At 38.1% G+C, this 18,658-nt stretch overlaps 3 protein-coding genes across 4 annotated transcripts; 1 reads left to right on the forward strand and 2 right to left on the reverse strand.

The window, feature by feature from the left end:
* Positions 1-44: 44 nt before the first annotated feature.
* LOC110187276 (UPAR/Ly6 domain-containing protein twit) lies at positions 45-11,323 on the reverse strand. Its single transcript, XM_020956665.2, has 3 exons — positions 10,697-11,323; positions 5,117-5,302; positions 45-671 (listed from the first exon to the last, which is right to left on the reverse strand). Exons 1-3 carry the CDS (start codon positions 10,764-10,766, stop codon positions 451-453), a joined length of 477 nt encoding a protein of 158 aa, XP_020812324.1. The 5' UTR covers positions 10,767-11,323; the 3' UTR covers positions 45-450.
* Positions 11,324-14,165: 2,842 nt separating this feature from the next.
* Positions 14,166-16,989, forward strand: Oseg5 (intraflagellar transport protein Oseg5). Its single transcript, XM_020956672.2, has 6 exons — positions 14,166-14,382; positions 14,456-14,912; positions 14,988-15,215; positions 15,280-15,659; positions 15,723-16,250; positions 16,307-16,989. The coding sequence occupies exons 1-6, from the start codon at positions 14,246-14,248 to the stop codon at positions 16,905-16,907; spliced, it is 2,331 nt and encodes a 776-aa protein (XP_020812331.2). The 5' UTR covers positions 14,166-14,245; the 3' UTR covers positions 16,908-16,989.
* Positions 16,917-18,606, reverse strand: LOC110187275 (glyoxylate reductase/hydroxypyruvate reductase). Of its 2 annotated transcripts, none has more exons than XM_020956663.2 (5): positions 18,482-18,606; positions 17,923-18,344; positions 17,528-17,865; positions 17,344-17,469; positions 16,917-17,120 (listed from the first exon to the last, which is right to left on the reverse strand). In XM_020956663.2, the coding sequence occupies exons 2-5, from the start codon at positions 18,321-18,323 to the stop codon at positions 17,002-17,004; spliced, it is 984 nt and encodes a 327-aa protein (XP_020812322.2). In that variant the 5' UTR covers positions 18,324-18,344; positions 18,482-18,606; the 3' UTR covers positions 16,917-17,001. The 2 variants fall into 2 exon arrangements, with proteins under 2 accessions (XP_020812322.2, XP_020812323.2); XM_020956664.2 differs by having other exon boundaries at positions 17,923-18,357; positions 18,482-18,534.
* Positions 18,607-18,658: the final 52 nt, after the last annotated feature.

Consider the following 18,658-nt stretch of genomic DNA (forward strand, 5'->3'; position numbering starts at 1 on the left):
CCCTTACCACATACCTATTTTAATTCCAATAAAAACACAACCCATTTACCATCTAATTACGATTTATTTATTTATGTAAGAGGCAGCGGCCAAAAGCCGTGCCATTTCAATTACAAATACATAATAAAGATATTACAAAGATGTAAAATTACAACAAAGTTAAGTGTGTGATTGAGTGTTGAATGATGGGTGTGTGTGGAGTTGTGACTACAAATAACTGATTGTTTTCTTGTTTCTTGTGAGGGAGACCATTCTGTTGGGTCCTGGATGATGGCGATGGAACTCCGATCCCTTCGCTTGTGATTTGTGCTTGTTCATTCGTGGGGGCAAAGTGACTAAAAACTCGTTGAAGAAATCCAGTTAAGTCCGGGGAGGGCTAAGCACTGAGAGGTGCTTTAACTTCAGCTAGCAGTCCCGTAATTAAGTCCGGGCCGGTTCCGGATCCGTGGCTCATTTGCATGTCTGCTGCCGGAATGCTGCCACCAGAAGGGGCAGGAGTAGCAGCACGGCCCAAGGAGTGGCTCCTCCGGCTCCATTGCATCCATCCGTGGTGCAGGTGCGGCAGTAGACGGTCTTGATGTAGGACGAGGTCTGGTCATTGGCACACTTATCCGCCGGATCGTCCATGTCCTCGTAAAAGCAGGAGCGCGAAATTACTCGCTTGCCGTAAACTGTAAGTACAAAGCAGTTTAATATATTTAAATTTAACCATTTTAATTAAGGTCTACTCTGTGTTGTGTGAGCGCGCATTAAATTTAATTTATGTGTACGTGCCGGCGTGGGCATTGCTTGCTTGTCTCTTGGAAGCCATGAAAATATCTCAGAAATGACATTTGCAATGTCTGCAAGGCATAGAAATAAAGCCAACCATGTGGTCATGATCTGGGGGTATAAGCCCGGACTGATGGATAGCTCTCTGGTGCTGAGTTAATTTAATGTGAGTTGCCTTAAGAGTATAATGTTGGTTTACTCCCATGCATTTTAGTTTTTAATATTCTTTAAACTTGTAGATCCTTTTAAATTATATACAAAAATAATACCAAGATATACCCATAAAGTCCCTACAACCTTTAGACAAATCCTTTTTAAAGTTCTATGTTAATTTCAGCCAAAAAAAACCAATCCTAATCGCACCCACGGATCTATGTGAACGAAAGAAAGTAATTTGAGTAGGACTCGGTCTGACCTCTCCACCAACGAACAACGGGTTCAAGGCGGGCTATATCTATATAGACCCGGCTATATGCCACAAAATGAGGCCTGTGAAACGCACACGATTTGCCGAAAACGAACGAGCTCGAAACTCGGCGAAACGAGAGACAATTTGCAATCGGACAGCAAATGAAAACCAGAAAGAGCAAATCGCACAACAAAAAAATACTAATAAAAAATAAATAAATAAATAAGTAAACACACACACAACAAATTGCGTGAATAGCCGCTCAGAGGTTGAGTGTGCGTATTGGCAAATAGAACAAAAAACTGACAAACTGGTAAAAACATTTCCAATGGAATACACGGCAAAATTCGAACTTTAAGAGCCAGCTCGAAATGGTCAACGCTAACCATATTCGTGATTGGCTTCGATTGGCTCAGACGGTGGACAGTGGGCCTAATAAAATTGTTGACAATTGTCGCCTTATCACGGCCGTCGCATCAAACAAGGCTCAGAATGCAGCAACCACTCGGAATGTGTGTGTGTGTGTGTTGTGTGTGTGTCTCCCATTGCCACATTGCGCATACGCCGCGTGCTCCGCTCGCAAAAGTTGGTTGAGTGCCACGAAAACGCAACGAAAAATGCCGTTCGGACATTGTCTACCGCACACACAGTGTAATAAATTTAAATTTTAATTAATTTAATTATTTATGGCTCGTTATGTATGTTTAAAACGACAAAAAAATGCTGAAACAAACATGGCAAATCAAAACAAAATAGAAAAGAGAGTTGGAGAGGTTGCCTAGAGTCGAAGTTATTATACTCTGGGAAATTTGTTATATGTACTATATACCATTTGGGATTCAATTAAAAATAATACTGTTGATATATGAAGGAACAGAAAATGGAACATACTCATTAATTAATTTATTTTTAGCTAAAGAGATCTCTGCGGATTTATTTTCATTCAAAACAAGGCAGAGACCTCTAGATTTTTTTAGATTTTGTATTTATTTCATATTCAAATTTACATATTGATATGAAATATAACTTATTCTGAATAAATCTTGTTAATAAATAATAAAGTTCTTTAAACACTTTCAGTAAGTATTTATTTATTTAAACTCTACCAATCATAATTATCTTATTCATTGGTAGTCTAACTTCATGTTTTTATTACTTAAAATATATAGCTTGTTATTATTTACTCTTTAGTATTTTATTTATAAGGAGCTCAATTAAATTTAATTTCCAGTGACTTGTTGAGCAAAACATATAAATCAAACATTGACGATATAAACTCTCCCTTTTGGCTCGACACGTCCCGAGAGAAAATATTGGATTGGAATAAGCTGTTAGCAGTCGACCAAAATGGTCTTAGGCCGGCTTTCAGCTTTTTGGGGCTTGAACATTGGTTGCGAAAATATTTGTTGCCAAAGTCACTAGTAAAAACCAACAGCCTGCGGCTAATTGCTTGGCTTCACATTTGGGCTCCGGAGTGCCCCCGGTCTCGTCCGGTGGCAGAATTATGGAATACATTTTTAATTTGACATTTTGCCAAAAAGTCAGCCACTCGTCTAAGCCCAGCTGAGCTTCATAGGCAATTAATTTAACGGCATATAAATTGATCGGTGCACTCGCACATGGCAACAACAAGTTGCATCGCCTAGTTGCATTTTTCTCAGACACATTCTGCTGCCGCGTTTTCCGCCGATTTTCCTCGCGACCCCTAATTGAGCGCTTCACGCTGTGCAACAACTTAATTAATTTATATGTATTTTGTGTATATTTTTTCCATAGCCGCTCGATCTCGTATATTATGTATTTTGCGCATTACAAGCGCTGCTCATGTAGCTGGGCTTAGGCCCCAAACATTCGCAGATACGCAGAGATATGGAGACCCAGAGACGACAGAGCCTCGGATTTCATTTGAGAGTCTGCAATTGCAATTTTAATTGCCAACTGCCAAGGCGCAAGTCTTGCAAATATTCGCCAAGCCAATTTGTAGACGCATGATTGCAAAAATTTAATGGTGTTCATTAATTGGTCATAAAAAAGAAAAAAATACTTAAATGCGGATCGGAAATCCCTGCCCGCCGTATGCCTAGCAGAATCGGAGGCAACTTAAAGCTTACAAAAAATAATAATAAGTTAAATTAGAGCAAGAAAAGATTAATTTATAATTATCGAAATGATTTATTAAACGAAAAACGTATTTAAAATAAGGCTGTTATTAATTTAACTTAAAAAAAACCAAAGAAATATATAAAAAAAGTATTAGTACTTATTAAAATTAATGCATTTTTGGCTTAGTTATTTTGACTTTTAATTAAATAAATATCGATCAACTATTACGAATATTTTAAGCGTAGTTGTGATCGATTTTCGATTCGATCCTATAAGTCAATTTTAAGCTGTATGAGTATATAAACTTTGGCTTCATAGCTAGTTTCCTTTCTTGTTTTTATTTAAGAGATATTCATTTAAATCAAACTTTGAATTACATTTTATATTTAATAGCTTATGCTTCAAAATGACTCCCTTGTGTTATTAACCATAAATTAACAATATGTCACAAATTGCACTTAAAATAATAGCAACCTACCATTTTATGGCTTTGTGCCCTTATTCAGCTCGCAATAAAGCCTTTGCTGGTAGAATTACATAATTTAAAGTCAACAACAACTATTTTCAATGCATTGTTTAGCCATCAATGGCCTACATAATGAGGCCCAAAGCCGTAGTCGAGTCGTCTGCCGGCTGATTGGCATAAATTTATGCGCGGCTGTCGTGCAAAGTGAATTTAGATCGAAATGTGGCGACACGGAACGCTTGGCAAATTGGCCAAAAAAAACATATACAAAAAAAAAGGCGTAAAGTTTGATTTTCTTTTGTTTGTGATTGAATGCAAATGCACAAATCGCCACAACAATAAAACCGGCCATAAACCAGACAGGCGACAAGTTAAATCGGACTTGAGATCGTCGAATAAAAAAGTAAAACAACCTATATCACTCATACGCCCCGTTTGCCAGCTCTCTCTCTTCATAAATTTGCTGTAAATTAGCGGCACATGCAACTCGGCTCAGCGGGCCAAAATGTCGCCACTTGTTGTTGCTGTTGTTGTTGCCCCGCCTTACACCCCACCAGCCACGCCCCTTTTGCCGCCCAGCAGCTGCACTTTTTGTTTGCTGTGTTTGGTTGTGTTTGCTGCACTTGTTTGGACTTTGTCAGGGCAATAAATTTCAATCTCGTTTGACTTAAAGCCACAGCCGGGTGTGAGTCTTGTCGATCGTCTGATCTGATCTCTTGGCTTTTTAAGCTACATAGTGTGGATGTACACTTGAAGAAAATTAAGGATAATTTAAAGAAAATAATGTTAAGTAATAAATAAATATATTTCTTGAGTGTTTTCATACAAATACGTGAACTGCAAAGATTATTTCATACTTTTTTTAATAGGATAAGCGTATAAGGCAATCCAAATTTTACAACATTAATATAATTATTGAATACCAGAAATAGAATTAAAAATAAAGCATTTATAAAAGCTGTTTTCTTGTATTTTTAAAATATTTTTGTTCTGCTTCTTAAATTATTCTAAGCTCCAAATAATATCTGAAACACAGCATATTTTAAATTAATTAGATTCAAACATCTACTATGTTTCAGAAGACTTTTTCTGGGACTTTAACAACAAAAATTTAGCATATTCATATTTTTAAATATTTTGTAAAATTTACTTCCAATTTTATTTCTATTTTTCCCCAGTGTAACCTATCCAAAGACCTCACAAGCACTACATAACAATGCAACTGCAACGGGTGCACAATTATTCATGTGTGGCATTATTTTGACTTTTTTGTTTGAAGTGCACTGCCACTGCCACTGCTGGGTGATGTGTATGTGTGTGGGGTTTTGGCTACATGGCTTAAAGATATGTATGGTCTTTGATCTCACCTTCCTGCACCAGTTTCTTGCAGACTGGCCGAGCATTCACCGATTTCACGCCCACCGAATAGGTGCAGTTCACGTAGCTCCAGTAGCGCTGTTGCTCCGAAATGCCATCCGGCTGGAAGGGATCGTTGCAGAATTCGCCATTGGATACATCCGTGGAGCAGCGCCAGCAACGCAGCACAGCAGAAGCTAAAAAATATGGTAATTAGGTGTTATTAATTAAGGATTATTAAATAAATAAAACGGGAACAATTGGAGAAATGTAAATGTGGCTTTTCCCCATTCTAAACCTATTCTGTTGCTCTCAAAAAAACTTCCCGTTTTCCTGGGAACCGAAGCTGGTCAAGAGCATAATAAAGTAACTAAGTAATTATTGCTTTTCAAATCCATAACTGATCCGCTAATGAATCGAAGCTCAACCGAAATGGCCATCATTTCCTGCTATGTGTGTGCATTGCCTTTTGGCGGATATCTTTGAAATACTGCTCAGAGCCGCCACTAATTTGAGTCCAGAAGCTGAGTCTCGGCCGGACCAGAGTTATTTATGGGACAGCCTATGGGGCAACTGCCTTATAAAAGTGTCAAAAAGTTCGGCTAAGGCTGGTTTATGCGTGCGATTAGCCAGGCCCGGACTTGTGTGTAAATAATTATTTGATTAAACGGAGCCAGCAATTGTGACAGCACAGAAAAAAAAGAATGGGATCTTAATACAATAATGATAATGAAAATATTTTTTAAATATATATATGGTTCTTTGAAATACCCAATAATATTCGTTGTGTCTTTTACACCTATTTAGAAATAGTTTTTAGATAGAGACTCTTTAAGGGATAAAAACTCTTTGCTTTTTCTATATAAATATGCCATTAAGATGCCTCAAAAAACATTTTATTTTTATTGCTATTTTTAAATTCATTTGACAACATTTACTTCCTTCTAGAAGTGAAACATTCCCAATTAATATTCTTCGGTGTGTGACTACGGGAACACTTGAGTGATGATGATGACCACGGCCAAGATGATGGCGACCATAAAACAAGTTTTCGGCTGGCCAATTTAAACGTCAAACGCTAACGTTCGGGTTAAATGCACTTAGCCAACACGTTGAGGTGCGTTTAAACGAAAGCCTAGATAAGTGGCGGGAAAAAGGCGGGAGAAGTGTGCCAGCCAAACGCATTGGTAGAAGCCGAAAACTGAAGCTGGAGCTGAAACCAAAACTTAAACCGCAAACGTGTTTTCGGCCAAGCGACCGCATTTGGCCATAAACAAGCGGCATAAACATTGCAATTTGCGTTCGATTCGCATTCGCATTCGTTTTTCGCATTGGCAGCAAACGTTGCCAAACGTTTGGCAATTGAGAGCCGAAAAAGTGCCGCGAAAAGCGTATGCGAAACTGAGATGGAAATTATAATCATTTACAATATATTGAAATTAATTGACAGTTGAATTGTCAGATCGTTTGCTGAATTGTTTATTTGCGCGTCCGCTCGCCGTCGGTGGCAGTTTACTAATGGTAATGACTGTAATTCCGCTGCAACTCGTGGAAAATTGATATTGTGCCTTGCATTATGCCAACTGTTGTGGCAGCCGCAACTGCCTCCCAAACATGGCCAAAACGCATTCGAGTTCGAGTACGATTCCGATTCCCATTCTGAATCGGTTTTTTTTTTTTATTTTGGCTTCAGATTCGGTTTCGGATTTGGGGTCTGCTAAGTGCGTAAGTATTTGTTGGACGAGATGTTTTCGCCAATAGTTTTGGTCATTGGAATTTCGGCTTTAATCATCGCGAGGAACGGGGGTCCCGGGAAACAACAAGAAAATATAATCTGGCTTGAAAAATAGATCTTAAGTTTCCAGACAGGCAAACTGTTTTTTATGCCAATATAAATTGCATAATAGTAATAATATTAAAACTTTAAATCAATGAGAGTCATTTAATTTATAGAAAATATTTGTCAATGTGTAAAATATATATAAATCTTTAATTTATAATATATTTGTATGTAAATTTTACAACTTTAGAACCTTATAATCTGTCTAATTAAACAATTTATATTTAAAATCTTCAATTTCTTGCATAGGAAATTTTTCCCTTATGTTATTGGCTCTTATTTAAATGCTAAAATCTTGTATATTATTTATTGCAGCATTAAGAAATTATAATGTAATTGAATGTATTTCTAAAAATATCACACTTTTATCTATCTTATATGAGACTCCTTCTATTATTTAAATTATTTAAAGAATATATTCTGGTTAAGCCTAACACCATAAAAAATATTTCTACAGCCGTTCTGTATATTTATATATTTTCTTTATTTACAATTTTATTTCCTTGGTATTTTTTTTTTCATTTCCATTCTGCATATTCCCTAGAAAACTCAACCCTTAAATGCATATTCAAATACAGCATACACGGCCCACAGGCCCACAACTAATGTCAGTAAACTTGTGAAAATGACAGCTAGGCCTATAAAGTCGCTGGAGTTTATTGCCCTCGGCATTTGTAACTGCAGTACATATACCATATATGTACATATATTCAACTGAAAGTCAGAGTCCCCAACAATGGGGCACAGAGTTTCCCATACATTCACACACACCCATCGGGGTTCACATGCAATTTTTCCATTAAGCCGCAAAACTTGAGGCAGGCCGCAAGTTGGACTTGCAACATATTTCGATCTCACCCCCTGGAAATTCATAACCCTACGACTTTGCCCCATAAGAAACGTGTTGATTACCAGCCCCAACTTTCTTCTTTACTGTTTTTCCCCCTCTGAAAACTCTCATAAAATGGGGCTCCATATCAGTAACTCCCCATTAAGCTCCTTGCAAAAAACTTACGAGTGTGTGAGGAGTTTCTGTGAAACGGGGGGCTAAGTTTTGTGACCCGAAAAAAAAACACAAATGCATTGAAGGTTCAATGGAAAGTTTGACTGACATGCCATCAAAGTTCATTCAACTGAGCGAAAATGCCAAATGCTAAATTGAGCTCCTCGAACGTTTATCAAAATTGCAGCGCAATTGGCCCGAATGCCTAGGTAATTAGGTATATTGAAATGCATCGAGAAATCGCTGGAATGTAAAGGGAAGGGCTACAGGGAGTGTCTCCGATAGATTGCGCCTTTATTGTACATATTTGTGCATTATTCAATGTGTGTTTTTCTATAACAAATGACCTTAAATAGAGATTTCATCAATATGAAACATGATTTACGTGATTTTGAAATAGTTTATTGCTTCACTTATTCTTATACAGTTTTTTATATATATTCTTAATAAACATATCAACAAAAAAAGGAAGCTATCTTCGGGATCGAAATTTCTATGCCCTTTCAGAGAAAAATTTATCATAGTTCAGTCAAAAATGTATAAAGTTAAATTTGGTAACCATTCCTAGTTTTTATTAGGTTAATAAATTTAGAATTTTAGAAAATTAAAATTTTTAACAATTTTAACGATGTTTTATGTTTTATTGCAAAAATTTTGGGAAAATATTTTTCAACTGGAAAACAACTCGGCTGTTAATGCTGATCAAGAATATATATGATTTATAGGGTTAGAAATTATTCTTTCACTGCGTTACATGCTTCTGCCTAAACTTATAATACCCTTAAAAAGTAGAAAAATATTCAAAAATACTATACATGTCCATAAACTGTAAATGTGACTATAAATAACAACACATTGGGTAATAAAAGAGCACGAAACCCCTTCAGGAATTCTATATAATTTTATACATTATGCCTGGCGTTATTTCCGTCCACCCACAAATAATTTTAGATAAGTTTTTAGTTTAGAAAATATAGAAAAAATTCATAGCCTGTTTTTCGTTTAGATATAGATTATTATACAATACAAAATTGGTTAAAATCTCTGCTTATGAACCTTGAAATCAATAATTTCCTTGGCACTATATATGATTTTCTATACAAACGTTTACATTAATCGGATTTTGCATTGTCATGGGGGTGGGTGTGTTCTCTCAGGGATTTCGAATCCAGTCTAGTTTCCATATTCAAGATGACTGCATTTTATGCCCCAGTAAATTGCAGTGAATTAGTAAGAAGCTGAATGATTTAATTAGGCTTGGCCCAGTGGCAGAATTATTAATTAAGACGATCTCCGCAACTGACAATTAAGATAAGTGGAAGGTTAAGGCTGGATATGCCTCATCGGGGAACTGACAATCAGATGAGCTGTTTTGCGAATACCAGAAATAATAATGTTAAACCTAAGATTTAAATGACTAGGGTTTATTACAAGCTGAGTCACTTTTTATGGGGACTGTCGTGGTCAGTTGGTGGCATTAAGTTTATGCCACTCAAAGCTGTCATTTGTTGCGACTACTCCTGGCCACGCCCACGTAGCATAAACACAAATAAACTTTTAGTTGATGACAAGACCAGATATGTGGCACGCTTTTCCAAGGAAAATTTGAAAAGTGCTTGAGTAATGACTTGAACAAAATATATATAATCGGGTTTATAACCACTCTTACATAATGAAGACATTCCCAACAATAAAATGATAAAATAGTTGCATGTTTTTGCAAATCTCACGAATATGTCACACCCTTTTTTAATGTTCCAAATATAATCTAATTAGTGCCAAGCATTTTTCATTTTTCGTCATTTTCTCCGTAATTTTAAGGTTGTGAAAATATTTTTGTTCTCATTGTATTCGAACGTCAGGCGATTGAAGTAAAAATAAACACAAACGAGCTGGGGCACAACCAAAAAAAAAAATATATATATCGGGCAAGTGCATAAATATCAATAAATCATGGAAAATGAAGCTGTTGGCGAACGCTTGCCAGATTTTTCATTTTTCTTCTCTCCTGAATTTCAGGTATTTCAAGTGGATTTCAGATGTCAAGCGAATTGCTCTGATAATGCAAAAAAAATTGTAAAGAAAATGTTAACGAAGTGCAGACAGATGGCCATGCAACTCAAGAGGCTTATCAATGAGGTCAATTGATTGTGGTCTGTAATTACAAGTAATTATTGCAATCCATGGAAGCAAAAAACAGGCGGAATTTAAGGCAACAAAATTATAATTAAGTTTTAATTTATGGACCATTAAATTTGTCTTAGTTAAATGTTAGCATTCAAACTTAAAGCAATACAAATTTTAGTTTTCTTTCTTTCTTTTTTTAAGGTAAGTTTTATACTTCAATTAGTTTATTTAGAGAACTTTTATTAATACATTTGTCAGCTTTTAGACACTTTTTTATTTTAAATTACTTTATTATTTTTAAAATATTTTACCCACTATATATTATTCGTCACGTTTTCCTTTAAATTTTCTTAGTTTTTCTTAAACGTTTTTTGCACTCTTGCAACAGCTGTCAATTACTTTAATCTGACTGAGTTTTCCCCCTTATTTTCCGCTTACATGAACCCTTTTGACTTGGTTCACTGAACCCTTGGCTTGGCATTTTGTTGCACATTTAAATGGAAAATCACGCACCCACGCACTTGAGCAAAGTCCGTGCGCTCCCTTCACTTAATTAGCTGCGATTTCATGGGGTGCTCAGGTGCACAAAAGGTGGAAAAGTACTCGGAGCCAGAGACCCACCTGTATTAAGCAGCATCAGCAGGGAGAATAAGCCCAGCAAAAGGCAGCCTGTTGAACCGTAGGACCTCATGGCTTTAAATATTATTATTTTTTTCTTAAAATATTTATAAATTTATTTATTTATAAATTTCACTGCACACTGCACTGCACTTTAAAGTAGGGATATTGGTATTTCACGTTGCCTTGTGAAATATTACCAAAAAATATACAGATAAATACACTCGATTTTCCGAACACGCATGCGACCCGTTGACAAACTGACAGCGAACTGAAACAGAAACAGAAACTGAATTGCCGCGAACTGAAGCTGAGAACTGAACACTGAACACTGAACACTGAGCAATGAGTACTGAAAACTACGCGACAGTTGAACCAATAACAAAACGAACCCAACCCCATGGCATTCGTGTGAGATCGTTGAAAGCCAAAACGATTGAAAGAGGGCTTTCAACGGAAAGAATAATACCGCCATTGGCGGGGGCTATTTTAGCTTTTCGGTTTTCGGATTCGGATTGGGTTGGAGTGGATTTGTGGCGGAACGAAGTTCGGGTTGAGTTTGGCGTTTACGTTTACATTTACGAGCTCCGCAGCTCCACAGCTCCGCGATGTGGCTGCACTTTTAATGGTGGCCGCAAAACACTTGCAGTTTCAATGGCAGCACAGTGGCACACGGAATAATATAGGTTTAAAGATATTAGGTACTTTCTGTATATTAAATGCTATATTATAAATTAATCTTAATAACTTTAAGCAAAGTTATACGAAACAAGAAGGGAAACTAACCTTCGAGATGCCAAAGTAATTATGGCCTTACAGTTTGGAATTGTAAGTAAGTTTTAAAAATTCGCATTTTTAATTGGATATTTATGGATATTTTTGTATGACAAAGGTTTCGATAAATCAAAGTTTTATAAGCTCATAACTAAGACAAAAATGCATTAATTTTAATTCGGAAAACGTTCCTATGCTAGTTTTTATTAGGTTAATAAATCTCAATTTTAACTTATAGAAATTTCCAAAATTTGTCGATTTTTGAAAATTTTAATGATGTAACCCCTTATCGTTTTTTGAAAAAATATATATGATTTATAGGGTCGAAAATGACTCCTTCACTGTGTTACCAGCTTCATAAAATAATAATACCCAGCAAGGGAATAAAATAAATAAAACAAAATTATTTAAAAGAGAAGTTGTTAAAGGTAATTTTAAGACATTAATAAATACCCATAATTATACAAAAAATTAAGTATGGCATTCAATATAAAATATTTAGATATTAAGCTCCCAGGACCCACTGTCCCACATCGATTTGTTCTTTATTTTTCGCACCATTTGACGCTTAATGGGAGAGCCACCGCCACCGTCAGAGTTGGTTGCAGTCGTCAAAAGCATCGCCGTCACTCAGACAGTTTCAATTGGATATTGACTTCGATTTGGCCATCAGAGTGTCGCCAGTCTAATCAAGTGCAATGCTCTGATAAGGAAATGCAATGCTGCAATGCTGAGGGGCGAAAATGTGCCACACAAAAATGTTGCAAATCCATAATTGTGAGCTGGATTTATGTGTGTTTTATGACAGCGAGCAGGGAGTGCGTTTAAATTTAATAAAGTTTGTTTTGCATTCGGTTTCAGACGTTAAAAACATAAAGTTTTTATGACAGACTGTGGTAAGTTTTTTCGATTTTACTACAGTAGAAGATAAAAGATGTTCCCTAAAGTTTGTTCATCAAGGAAAGATACTAATTGAAAGTATATATGTATAATAAATAAAGTTAAACTTATTTAACGCTTAGAATATCTATATATTTTTTTTTTATTTATTGCAATATTTATAGCTCTTGACATTTATAGAAATTGTCTGAAACTTTTATTCTACTTTTCTAAGCATTGATTTGATCAAAAGCACCAATTATATTCGTAGTCCCAGTTCAATGGCCAGACGAATAATCGGCCAATCACTTTGGTATGAAATTATCTTCCCCAAACTCCTAACTATTCCACGATTGTCCCAAAAGAAAAACCTTTTACTCGTACACAAATAAGGAAAATCCAAAAAGCCAATGTACTTGGAAACATGAGAAATGAGTTGGGCTAGTTCGTGGAACATTGAAATGTGTCACTTCTGTCAAGAAAATCCAATAAACTACGCCTCCAAGACAATAAACCAAACAAGACAATTGTGGGGGATGATAAGACAGAACCACGTAGATTTCCACTATATAGATTGATTGTTCTATTGGGTATGGAAAGCCAAGGAAAATCGGACAGCCATTGACGTGTGAGTTTCCCTGCGGGGTGCCATGATTAGTACAATTTTTACCGATTTATTGATGAAATACCTTCTCTGGGTGCAAACAAATTAGAAAATAATTGAAGCCTGTTTCAGAAATCGATTAGTTTGTTGAGGAACTTATGTTGGTCATTATGCTGAAAGCCATTTAGTAGAGTGGAGCTGCAATTAAATGGAAACGGAAGTAATTAATACAGAGGGAAGTTTAATAATTAAGTGGAATTGTGGGTAATTGTCAGAAAGTTTTTATATTAATCAGCGTAAGATTTGCCCTTCATGTTCGAATCTGATCTCGTCACGTTTAAGCCTTTCCGTCGGCCAAAAAAATCTTGTTTGTCTAAACAATTCGCATCTGCGTCTCAGTCGCTGACAATGATTACGGCAAATTGCTGGTGAAAACGGTTTCGCTTGCTTGACTAAATAATAAACCTTAATTATAGGCTAGCCTACTAACTTAACTCAATGCGACTCCCAAAAAAATAGAGTGCCTTTGATCTCAGACAATTTGCTTATAGAGTTGATTACAACAGCGGAAACGAAGTTAGGCAATTAAGAAATTAAAAACTTGTAATAAGATCGCACAAAGTAAGGGAAGATATAAGGTTAAGCAGAAAAAATATTTGAAGTGTTTTATTAAAGAGTATAATTATAAAAAAGAATACATTTATAATATACTTAATTTGGGTTTTAAAGAAACTGTTTTTGTATAATAAAAATCTTCTGAATGCCGAAATTTTATAGTAAAAAAGTCAATATCAAAACCAACGATATAAAGATGTTTTTGCTTAGCAAAAATATCAGATCCTAGTATTATATTATATTATATATTATGCATGGTTTTAAAATATGATAAAATCGTGTGTATTTTTTTACAAAACGAATAAATCAATCAGAGCTCAATAATATTTGAGATACGACACACAATATTCGTTTCATCCTTTACCACAACCGCGAATACCAATCCCGCCACTTACGATATTAAGATCAGTGTGGTAAGATTACTTTTTATAGCAACTATAAAAAGACTCTGGAGAAATTGTATACAATTGCTAAGATCTAGCGAATATTTCCACCGAACTTGAATATCGTAACACAATGTGTACTCCCTATATCACAACCACTTGTTACGATAAAAAACCCCTTCAAAACCATGGCAACTTGCATAAATTTAAACCAAAATAAAACTAGGTCCCCTTGACAACCAATTGCTTGGCCAAAACAAAGGAAATATTTTTGTTTTCATAAAAATTATAGTCGCCATGAAGCTACGAACGCGGCTCTGCAAAAAGAGTTCCCTAAAAGCCAGCGAGACGGGAGATGAAGGTAGCCAAAGAAGTTCAAATTATCCACTGAGTTGCGTGGATTGGAGCAGCAATGAGGAGATATATTTTGTGAGGTATCACCATCCATTATTAATAATTTACCTTTAATATTAATTGTGTTTTTAATATATTCATACCTCCCTGCAGTGATGATCATCAGATTTTCAAGTGGAGCGATGTAACCCGTGACTCGGTGGAGGTAGCCAAGTTGCCGGATGACTTTGTGCCCACGGACCTCCACTGGCTCCTGCTCGGTGGACGGAGCAGTGGCGGTGGCAAAGGAAGCGATACCTTGCTAGTGTGCAGTAATGATGGTCGTTTCGTGATTCTCAATAAGAGTGCCCGCGTGGAGCGAAGTATCTCGGCCCATGGGGCAGCTATTAGTTCGGGACGATGGAGTCCTGATGGTGCCGGCTTACTAACTGCCGGCGAGGATGGCGTGATCAAGATCTGGTCAAGATCCGGTATGCTACGCTCCACGGTGGTGCAAAACGAGGAGGCCATACGCTGCGCTCGTTGGGCCCCGAACTCTACCTCGATTGTGTTCTGCCAGGGAGGACATGTGTCCATCAAACCTTTGGCGGCTAATAGTAAGCTTATTAGGGTGAGATATATTTACAGATTTTCATTATTTAATTAGGAATTCATTTATTTAATTACTTTATTTCATATCCAATAGTGGCGTGCGCATGACGGGCTGGTCCTCTCACTTAGTTGGTCTGCCCAGTCCAATGTGATAGCCTCCGGTGGTGAGGACTTTCGCTTCAAGATCTGGGATGCCCAGGGTGCCAATCTTTTTACCAGTGCCGCCGAGGAGTTTGCCATCACAAGTGTGGCCTTTAATCCCGAGAAGGATTACCTGCTGGTGGGCACTTTTAATCTGCTGAAGCTGTGTCACAGCTCTGGAGTGAGTCCTAGTCCTACTTCCTTCCTCATGTATAATTAAAGTAATTATTTAATTACAATTTCAGTGGTCCTACAACAGTGCCCGCTTTACAGCCCCCAGTGTGGGCTCGTTTTTCAGCTTGTCCTGGTCAGCGGACGGCACTCAGGTGGCTTGTGGCACCTCCACAGGTCAGCTTATAGTGGCCTATGCCATCGAGCAGCAGTTGATCTCCAGGAATTTAAAGGCAACTAGCAATAGTAGGAAATCAATTGCCCTGAAGGACATTGCCAATGGTACCCAGGATGTCCTGGATTTTCCACAGCGCGTAATTAATTTCGGTCTAGGCTATGGACACCTGGTAGTGGCCACCACCCATCAAATACACATCTACAATGAGAAGTATATCAATACACCGATTATAGTCGATGGAAGGAATGATACCAGGGTTATTGAGGTGGGCAAGAAGTGAGTATAAGCTTATATTTTATCTAAAAGATACTCCCTCTTGAACATTATGCTTACTTACAGATACTTTATGATATTGGATGCCTCATCTATATGGGTGTATACCTACACGGGTCGCCTTCATTTAAATCCTCGTTATCCTGGCTCCCAGGCGCAGATTCCCTTGCTCACCTGGCGCTCCCTTTCCCTGGGTCTCGATGTCCTTGCCATTCGTGACAATTCGGATCCCACTCTGTTGCATTTATTCGATCTTATACCAGGAGCTTCGCGGCAGTATGATCCGCATTCGCTGAGAGCCAAGCAGCCGCTGGCAGAGATTGCAGCCTGTCGAGCAGGCACACCGGATGATCAGTTTGTGGCTTTTATAGATTCCAATAGGGAACTATTCGTTAGTGAGTCCCGCAATCTTACCGGGGAGCGAACCGACGAGATATACAAGATTGGAACACAGCTCACAGCAATTAAATGGGCCAGTGAGACGAATATTCTGGTGGGAGTGCACGATTCCTGCTACAGCATTTGGTATTGTCCCGGAGAAGGAGCCTCCGATCCCACAATCATTGCCCTCACCACAATTACCTTGGACACGGCGTAAGTTTCTTATAATTTATATGAACTCATCCCTAAACTCTTCCTATTTTTTGTAGGGAGTTCGGTAAACAGATTGCCATCGAGAGCTTCGAGGATGCAGTGATCACATTTCGCTGTGCTGGTGCCCTGCTACCCGTCAATGTGAACATCCATTGCGAGGTCCTGCATCGCGCTCTCCTCGAGGGCCAGTGGCCACAGGCGCTGAAGATCTGCCGGCTGGCACAGCATGCCAGCTTGTGGGCCACCTTGGCAGCGGTGGCCACCAGGAAGCACCAGCTGCAGATTAGCGAGGAGGCCTATGCTGCCGCCCTGCAAATCGACAAGGTGAGCTACCTGCAGCACCTGAAGACACTGACGCCCTCGAGTGCCGAGCAGATGGCAGAGAATTCGCTGATGCTGGGAAGGATGCTGGAGGCGGAGACAATCCTACTGCATGGCCGAAAGATTCAGCAGGCTGTGGGTCTCTCCCTCAGGATGCACAACTGGCGGAGAGCTCTGGAGATTGCTCAGAAACATCGAGTGGAGGAACCGGATCTAATGCAGCGAGTGCTCCAAGAGAGGATCAAGTATCTGAAGGCGTTGCAAAGGGAGGAATGGGATCCAGTATACTTACCGCATGTGGTAAAAGAAGATACAAATAGTAGTCCCAGTGAATAGAAACGAGTATTTGTATGGGTCTTAATAGAATTTTATTTAAATTTGAAATCGGTATCAACATAATACTATACATTTTCCTTAATTTTGCTTGCAATTAATAAGCGGGTGACAACATGGGTTCTCCAGCCAATCCTCGGAGGACGTTATGGGCAGCCAAGGAAGCAGCATCGATGCGAGTTCTCTTCGTAGCATAGCCCACATGAGGAGTGACCACTGTTGGGGCATAGAACATGAGAAATTATTCAAACACTTTAAGATAATGGGACTTAAAAGATAACAGGCAAAGGTGTCGTCTGGTTGTCAAGAAAGTCAACGAGAGATTGCAGCTGTTATACTTATTGCCCTTCAAAAAATATTTCATTAAGAAAGAATTTAAAAACTGCTCACAAAAAATACAAAGCTTCTAAAGATTAAATTAAGATTTAAGGTAACTCACCAACATTATCCAAAGCCAATAGCTTGTCTGTCGACCTCAACGGTTCTGGATCCATTACATCCAAGCCTGCGGCAAAGATTCGGTTTGATTTCAAAGCCTCATAAAGATCATCCTGGTTGACAATTTCTATGGAACAATCATAACAAATTAAATATATAATAAATTCGAATAATTAACAACTTACTTCCTCTAGCAATATTGACCAGCACAGCAGTTTCCTTCATTTTATTAAAGGCTTTGGCATCAAACAAGCCCTGCGTTTCCTGGGTTAGAGGAGATGCAATGACCAGGAAGTCACTTTCCTTCAGCAAAGTATCGAAATCCACCTTCTTGGCATTGAATTTTTCTTCTATATCCAGACTAACACGATTTCTAGTGGTATATAGAACACGATCGATATCGAATCCAGACAAACGCTTGGCGATAGTCTGACCAATGCCTCCGAAGCCATAGAAACCCACGGTGGAGTCTCGAATATCTTGTCCCAAAAGCCAATTAAGGTGATAGTTCTCCCAGGTGTCACTAAAAATTTCGAGTTGTATAAATAAAGAAATTAAATATTATACGATTCCCACTTACCTGTCGATCTTCCTTCGCCCCTCCTGGAATCTCCGGGAGGCAGCAATGAGTAAACCCACTGCCAGATCAGCCACCGCCACAGTTAGCATGGCGGGAGTACTCCCAAGGGGTATTCCCCGCTTTTTCAGCTCCGGCACATCCACATTATTGATCCCAGAGGACATCGTAGATACGGCTTTAAATTGTGGACCAGCAGCATCCAAAACCTCGGCATTTAGAAGATCTCGACCTCCCCAAACAGCGGCATGACAGCCCCTGATCTTCTCCAGAACTTCGATACGGTTATTGGGCGGTTCACTTGTCACCTGTAGGATTTCGCACTTGTCCCTCAGGATATCGATTCCCTCCGGCGGAACATCGGTGTGTGCGATGAGTACCTTATAGGGCTTAATTGTCGACATTTTCCAAGGGCTTTATGTGAACTGAAGAGAAAACCTATTTGATAATTGAATAATGACTACAAGTGTTCCGCAGCTTTTCTCTTTAGTTGTCAAAATGTATTAAAGAGCGTGGTATGAAAGCTTTTTAGCTCTTAAAAAAGATACGAAATATATATTACCCTCAGTATTCCACAGACTTTTCAGCTCCGCGTTTCTGTAACGACTGAAAAACTTTTAGCATTGGTAACTCGCATTTATAGAGTGCCAGATATCTCTCACACTTATCACCTGGAAAAAGCTGACTACAGATTACCTTTCAGAGAGCCTTCATAAACAAAACTGTGTGAATAAATACA

This window comes from Drosophila serrata, unplaced genomic scaffold, assembly GCF_035046125.1.
Source record: "Drosophila serrata isolate PLE 108 unplaced genomic scaffold, ASM3504612v1 contig_275, whole genome shotgun sequence".
NCBI classification, from domain to species: domain Eukaryota; kingdom Metazoa; phylum Arthropoda; class Insecta; order Diptera; family Drosophilidae; genus Drosophila; species Drosophila serrata.

Bases quoted from the DNA above. Each gene is read 5' to 3' on its own strand.
- LOC110187276 (XM_020956665.2), bottom strand. From the start codon at position 10,766: ATGAGGTCCTACGGTTCAACAGGCTGCCTTTTGCTGGGCTTATTCTCC. The intron at 5,303-10,696 runs GTGGGTCTCTGG...CATATTTTTTAG, and splicing joins GCTGATGCTGCTTAATACAG to CTTCTGCTGTGCTGCGTTGC. The intron at 672-5,116 runs GTGAGATCAAAG...TTGTACTTACAG, and splicing joins CAAGAAACTGGTGCAGGAAG to TTTACGGCAAGCGAGTAATT.
- LOC110187275 (XM_020956663.2), bottom strand. From the start codon at position 18,323: ATGTCGACAATTAAGCCCTATAAGGTACTCATCGCACACACCGATGTT. The intron at 17,866-17,922 runs GTAAGTGGGAAT...CGAAATTTTTAG, and splicing joins GGGCGAAGGAAGATCGACAG to TGACACCTGGGAGAACTATC. The intron at 17,470-17,527 runs GTAAGTTGTTAA...ATTGTTCCATAG, and splicing joins GGTCAATATTGCTAGAGGAA to AAATTGTCAACCAGGATGAT.
- Oseg5 (XM_020956672.2), top strand. From the start codon at position 14,246: ATGAAGCTACGAACGCGGCTCTGCAAAAAGAGTTCCCTAAAAGCCAGC. The intron at 15,216-15,279 runs GTGAGTCCTAGT...TTACAATTTCAG, and splicing joins AGCTGTGTCACAGCTCTGGA to TGGTCCTACAACAGTGCCCG. The intron at 15,660-15,722 runs GTGAGTATAAGC...GCTTACTTACAG, and splicing joins GTTATTGAGGTGGGCAAGAA to ATACTTTATGATATTGGATG.